This window comes from Eurypyga helias, unplaced genomic scaffold (assembly GCF_000690775.1).
Source record: "Eurypyga helias isolate BGI_N326 unplaced genomic scaffold, ASM69077v1 scaffold20975, whole genome shotgun sequence".
Lineage (NCBI taxonomy): Eukaryota > Metazoa > Chordata > Aves > Eurypygiformes > Eurypygidae > Eurypyga > Eurypyga helias.
The window spans coordinates 7,454-14,204 of record NW_010249748.1 but is presented as its reverse complement, the minus strand read 5'-3'; the positions used below and the strand labels follow the sequence as shown (position 1 = coordinate 14,204).

At 58.9% G+C, this 6,751-nt stretch overlaps 1 protein-coding gene across 1 annotated transcript in view; it reads right to left on the bottom strand.

Annotated features, from left to right (window-relative positions):
* The window catches only part of IPO13 (importin 13), a 21,780-nt gene extending 15,928 nt beyond the window's left edge, over positions 1 to 5,852 (bottom strand). The window contains exon 1 of the mRNA XM_010151486.1: positions 5,122 to 5,852. Within this exon, the coding sequence (XP_010149788.1) occupies positions 5,122 to 5,795 (674 nt within the window). The 5' untranslated portion in view covers positions 5,796 to 5,852. The remainder of the gene's footprint in view (positions 1 to 5,121) is intronic.
* Between the last annotated feature and the right edge of the window lie 899 nt (positions 5,853 to 6,751).

The following is a 6,751-nucleotide window of genomic DNA, read 5'->3' as shown; positions in this document are numbered from 1 at the left end:
ACTGCTAACGGGACCCCCCCCCAAAGCCTGTGGCATCAAGACGAAGGCTGAAGCCCCAAGTGCTCTCGCCTCTGCAAGCAAAGAGAAGGGCTGAACCAGCTTATATCAGCTCTGTGCCAGTCCCCCACTGCACCAGGGTGTAGGCAGCTGCCTGTCTGGGCTGCCAGCACCCCCCGACCAGCACTAACTTGTCACTGCCATGACCGTCTCCCAGCGAGCTGCGCCTGCACGCGATGGAGAGCGGGAGAAGGACAGCAAGGGCAGACCAGCGAGCTCTTCTCACCGTGCTCGCAGCCCGTGCTTCTGTGCTCTGCAGGAGGGACACGAGCTGCCGGTGGGAAGCCGCACAACCCTCCAGCACGGACACATCTGGATTGTGCTCTCTGGCTGGGATGGAGTGGGCAGCCACCCCTGGGGACTCCTACCCAGCGAGGAAGCTGGCCCAACAGCATAGCCCCCTGGTCCCCCACCCTCCCAGGCTGCCGCAGCCCTGCGCGGCTCCGCTCTCCCATATCACATCGTGCACATCAGCCTCCCCTCCGAGCCGCTGCCTGTAAGTGATGGTAACCAAGGCAACGAGAAGGAGGCAGCCAAGGTGAAACGCAGCCCAGGGCCCCCGGAGAGAGGCCGTGCTGGAGGCTGATGAGCAGCCTGCCATTTCCCTGCCCGCCGAGGCATGTTATCCGGAGCCGCAGCTATTCTGTGCGCTCCCTGCCTGCCCCGCTGCACGCAGGTGCGGGGCCAAGGATGCTCGGAACAGGAGGCACGTGTGATGCCGGCTCTCCTGTGCCCACCGCGGGGAAGAGATGTGAGCGCTGACACTGGGACAACTGCACATCCCCCCACCAGTGGCACAGCTGCCCAGTGCACCGCTAGCTCTCGCTATGGCCAATGCAGGAGCAAACAAAGCCATTGGTGCCACCAATGCAGGGAGAGAGCTGTGCTAGCGGTGGCAACTTCCAGACCTGGGTCGGTGGGAGAAGACAGAGGGAAGAGGGAGTCTCTGGCTTGGCATCCACTGTGTGAGCTGTGTGCTCCCTCGCCCCTTCTTCCCCAGAGGAAAATTGCACAGGAAAGGACACAGGTATTTGTGCGTAAACCATTTTCAAGCCTCTGACGCCCCGTAAGTGATGCCCATAGCACTGTGGGAATGCTGTGACAATGGAGAATTTGTGAATTCACCAGCTTATCTCCAAGGGAAGTGATGCTGCAGTCAGGGTCAGCCCAAGGGAGCTGACAAAAGGCACAGGGGCAAAGCCATCCTTCCTCCGCAGCACAGGGCTCACAGACACGTTTTTATGACAAGGAACCTATTTCTGCTGGCTACCTTGAAACACTCACAGTGCACATGCCTAGACCTCTGGACTCCCTGCACAGCCAACAGAACCACCTGGATTTGCCTCCATGCTGCAACTCATCCCATGTTAAGGAAGACTTCTAGAAAAGGTTGGGTGAACCATGTCTCCTGAGCACCACCTTGCTCTGCTCACTGCCTGTGCAGATGTAAGGGCAATTTGGACTCAAGGGTCCCCAGCAAGGAGGGAGACTCCTATTCTGGGTGAGTTCTTTTAACCAGTTACCCCAGAGCCATGGCTAAGCCAGCCGGGGCCGGGCACCTCTCCCGTGCCCAGCCAGCACAGAGCCTTGGGCCAGCTCCAGAGCTTGCTGTGGGAGGCAGACACCGTGCTTGCTGGCACTGCTGCCAGCCACTGCTTCCCACCCCGGCACCCCAGTGCCAGGCAGGAGAGGACAAGAGCATCCCAGCCCAGGTGAGCCTCTAGTCACCCAGCTGAGCAGCCTGTTTCCAGCAGCCGATGACTGGGAATGCCGTGAAAGGGTCTATGAACATGGCATCCATACGCCACACTTGCCCATGTGTTTCTCTCTGGCAACGTGTGCTAGATTCCTGAGCAAGATTTGCTACCTTGTTATTTAGCAGCTGAGCAATTTCTTCTTCCGTGAGTTTACCCGGTCCCTTCTCAAAAGTCAGTGAACCACAGCATCCACAGCTCCATCCATGGGACCAGCACCTCCTGCTGCTCTTCCCACATCCCTCCCCAAACCACACCACGGTGTGGGCGACAACCTGCCAGGGAGAGATATGGGCAGCTCACACGGGACAATCTCATCCTTCCTAATCCAAAATCTGCACCATGTCCTGATGAGAAAATCCAATGCGTTAAAAACCTGTTTCTAATGAAGCTTTTGGAAAACTCTACTAGTGAAATTCCTCTTCAGATACCAAGGCCAGGAAGGGATGGGCTGGACACCATGGATCCCACCTGGACACCTGCAATCCCTTCCAGCTCCATCACTGCAGCAACACCCTGCTGCTTTCATAGGTGGCTCAGTGTCCCGTGCCCACGCACGGGCACACGCCACGTGGAGGTCCCTCTCCCTGCTCCGACACTACCCGCTGGGCTGCAAGAGCGTGGCCAAGCGCTACGTGCCAGCTCTCCCCCTGCAGCACACACCACTGAGCTCTCTGACCTGCTTAGCTGGGGATAATCCTCAAACGAGACGGAAAATCCAGCCCAAGCATCCTCTAAAAACGAGGTGCAACAGCATCTCCGTTCCTGCCCTCCTGCGACTCAGGAGCTTCCCACCGCCCCGAGAGCGGAGGTGCTCGTGTTGCCAGCTCTTGGCCAAGCCTCTGAGGTTTGGAGGCTTATGCCTGGCAGATAAGGAGATCAAATGCTTTGCACCTATGATCTGCTGTGTTATCTCTAGTAACACCTCAGAGGCAGGACAGCCACCCGCTGCACCTCTGGAAGCCGTCGGCACAAGCAACTTTCCCAGAAGTGAGGCAGCACCACGGCCAGGTGATCCTCACCCACGAGGTCCCACCTGCCCTTCCCCACCCAGACACGGGTGGCAGCCAGCACTTGGGGTGTGGAGCTACAGCATGAGGGACACAGTGCAAGGTGGTGCTCCTCTGGGAAGAGGATTCCCAGATTACCTAATCCCCAGCAGCAGAAACCAAGCTGAGGAGCCACCAAGCCTTCTGCTGACCGCAGCAGCGCACCTGCACGATCGTCTCCACAGCAGTGTCAGTGAGGCCAGCCGGGGAGGGCAAGGAAAGACACAAGGTCCATAACACCCAGGGGAACCCGTGGGAAAATGGGGAGCCCTGAGATCTACCCTCTCACAAACCAATGCTCTACAAAGCTCTGGAGAGGACCATGCCAGCAGCCCAGCACCAAGGATGCTCCGAGCCTGCGGTCAAGGTCAGCGGAAAGTCAGGCCCCTGTGGAAACAAAGAGGAGAGATCATGGAGGAAGACAGCAGCTGAGAAGCAGCAGGGATCTCCCAGACTGTAAGAAGAGACAGAAAAGGTCAGGAGACTCCCTGGGGGATTGGAGAAGAGCTGGTTCTGCTGCGGCTGAGCAACAAAGCCAGAGGGGCGGGACAGCCAGCACCAAGGGAAGCGGGAGGAGGGATGCGGGATGGAGAACACAAGGAACAAAGAGGAAGAGAGAGCCCACCCAGAGCTGGGAAGCAGCAGCTCCATGTGCTACCCCACTCCTGAAGCCATCATGGATCTCAGCACTGAGCACAGTCCTGCTCCTCCCTGGAGCAGCCGACACCACACGCCGCCTGGCAGGGCGTCCCGGTGACAATGGCACTGCTGTTCCAGCACCCCGGGAGTGGGGGCTGTGCCAGGCTCACACACTGGGCAGCCTTTCAGGCCGGCTGCCTGCCCCGTCCCGGCCACTGCCCATGCACCTCCGGACAGGAGAGCGCTCCGCTGCGGCAGACGCTGCCTCCAGGGAGAAGGATGGAGAGCAAGCGCTGGTGATGCTGTAAGGGAGCAGCCAGTGTGACAGGACCGAACGGGGCTAGAAACTGCACAGCAGAGTCAGCACGTGAGCAGGGAGGAAGCCACACTTCTCACTGAAATTCAGCTCAGCAGAAAGCTCAGGCTGTTAATGCAACTGAAGAACAGCGCTGCAGGGCCAGGCTCCTGCAGACAGGTGGGGAATCCCAGCCAAGGGACTTCGGAGACTCAAGGGAAATGGAAAGGAGGAAGACAAGAGTCCAACATTTCAGAACTGCAAGTCACCTTCTCTGACCTTCTCATTTTCCACACCAACCCTGCTACAAGGGTTTGGGATGGTCCACAGCCGTTGCTGGGTACAAGGAAAAGCTACTTGCGGTCATCTGCTTAACGCCAGCAAATGAGGCAACCCACACCCGGACCAAAATCCTGATGGGTCCCTCTGTGCCATGAGACTTGCAGTCTCCAGGCACAACCCCCTTGCCATCGAACAGGACAGCTCCAGGCTGCCCTCAACCTGGAGACCATGCCAGCTGCCCCTGCCCCGATGCCAAGGGGAGGATCAAGGCTCACGACCGCAACGGCAGCAGCAACCGCACCGCTGCAGAGGGTCGGAGCCTGCGTGATGCGCAGCGATGCGCAGGGATGCAGAGCGGCAGCAGCTCAGCCCAGCCTTCAAGGAAACCCTCCTCTTCGGGGGAAGGTTGCTAAGCAGCCAGGAGGGAATGTGGCCACAGGAACCAGAGGAGATGTACTTTCCCTTCTGCGGGCATCGGTCATGAGAGCTGACACAGCTCAGGCAACGTGGCCAAGCAGATGAGCTCGGAGCCCCGCAGCACGGCCCCGGCAGGACCTGCCCCAGCCCTGGCTCCCAGTTCAGCTGCTCCAGGGGCAGCCATGGCCACAAACAAAGGATGAGTCCTTGTCTGGCACAAGCTGTTGGAGCCAGGAGGAGGGAGAAGCCTGACAGAACTGGTTTTATTATCTCCCCATCAAATCAGCGCCCTGGCTGGACCAGCAGCACCAGAGCCAGGCAGTTGCTCCCCAGCTGGGCACTGCAGGGTCTGACACAAGAAGCCAGAAGGGAGCAGCCTCGTCTGCTTGGGAGCAGGAGGGTGGAGATGGGCTGAAGCTGCTCAAGACTACATTCCAGGACCAACCATGTGAAACCAGGAGACTCCAGCTGCTTTTAACATCTCCCAATTCCATGCCCTGTCATCATCACCTCTACAGCCGGCGGTAGCTAGAAAAAGTCAGAGGTTTCTCCTCCCCACCCCTTTCCCCCAGGGATACCCAGACGCACCAGCCTGCGGCAAGCAGCGCATGGGAGAGGCTGCCCTTACCTCTGGGCATCGGGCTGGGAAATGGCATTGACAACAGCCTCCACTGCTGTGTCAAAAAGCTCCGGGTCCTGCAGAGAGGTGAAAGCTGCCTGGATCAGGTTCTCGCAGTCCATCAGCGGGATCTCCAGCTGCACCCAGCTGGAGAAGCATTTCAACACCTTCTGCTTGATGAAACCAGGGGAGTCCTGCTGCTGCAGCAGCTGCTCCAGCAAAGGGAAGACGGAACCGCACTCCTGCGCCAGGACGCTGCGTACCTGGCCCTTACGGTACTGCGGCAGGCGGCTGGTCTGAAACTCCTCGGGCAGCACTGTCAGCAGCTCCAGCAGCGCCAGGCAACGCGCTCGCCCGTCCACGTTGGAGTCCTCTGCCTGGAACATGCGCACCATGTCTGCCACAGCGCAGGGCCAAGCCTCCGGCATCATGCTGAGCGCCAGAGACGCCAGCGCCACGCACAGCCGGGTCAGCACGATCTTGGAGCCACTGGCAAAGCGGGTGATGTGGGTGAAGAGCTGCGACTTGAGGCTCTCGTACTGGTCGGCTGGGATGTCATTCCAGTAACGGGAGATTTTAATGTGGAGCGCGCTGGCGCCGAAGTACTGGATCTCAGGCACCTTGTCCATGTTGAGAAGCAGCCAGCTGAAGTGCCATGCCTGGGGGGAGATCTGCGCCTGCATCAGCCATTTCTGAGCCAAGTTCTTGTTCTCAATGTTTGGGTCGTAATACAGCTGATGGAGAGCCTGGAAGAGAGAGGGAAGCATCCTAGAGCAGCCGAGGAGCACAGCCAGTCCCACCAGGGAAAGGCTCACCAGCATGGAGCCCAGCGCTCGGGCTGCCCACCAACCACTACCCAGGAAAAGCAGCCCCCCTCCCCACGTCAGCCTGCCTCAGCTGGCCTCCCTCCTTGGGCTTTCAGTGAACTGAGTGATCTGGCAGCAGGTAAGGACCTGCAAAGCATTCTTCCCCTCCTCCTCTCATGCAGCACTCTGGAAATTTCTCTACCTCAGTCATCTCCCATCCTCACCTTCACTCATGCCGAACCCGCCTGCAGATGTACCATCAATGGGGTGGGCAGAGGATCCCCCAGCAGCGTGAGGGCTGTGAGGGACACGGCACACCGGCACTCCTGCCTTCTGCTCTCAGAAAGGTGCTGTGGGCGCACCGGCTCTCAGAAAGCACGTATGGCCCCAAGCTTGCAGCCAGGAGCCCAAGGAACACACGAGGCACTGCAGGTACCTCCGTCTGTCAGGTTGTACAGAGCCCTGGAAACCCACAGTCACTACGCTCAGAGATTAATCCCTCCACAGAGCCCCTCTGAAGTATCCCCAGTTACAGCTGGGCAAGGAGAGCTGGCATCCAACCCTGCCTCTGCCACCACCTCCCGGGACAGTCCAGGGCTGCTCACTCTGTCTCCCCTTGGGCAGGAGAACATCACTTACCTGCTCCAACAGCTTTGGGAGATCTAGTTACTGCTCTGCAGAGCTCAGATCCACGTGAACAGCCTCACGTACGCTGCAAGGCTGTATTTGCAGAGGAATACTATACAGATCTTGAGGGCAACGTTAATTAGTTACTTATCCTGAGCGTGTGGGACTGGTAACCAGTGATGTCCTCACACAGAGGAGGACAGAAC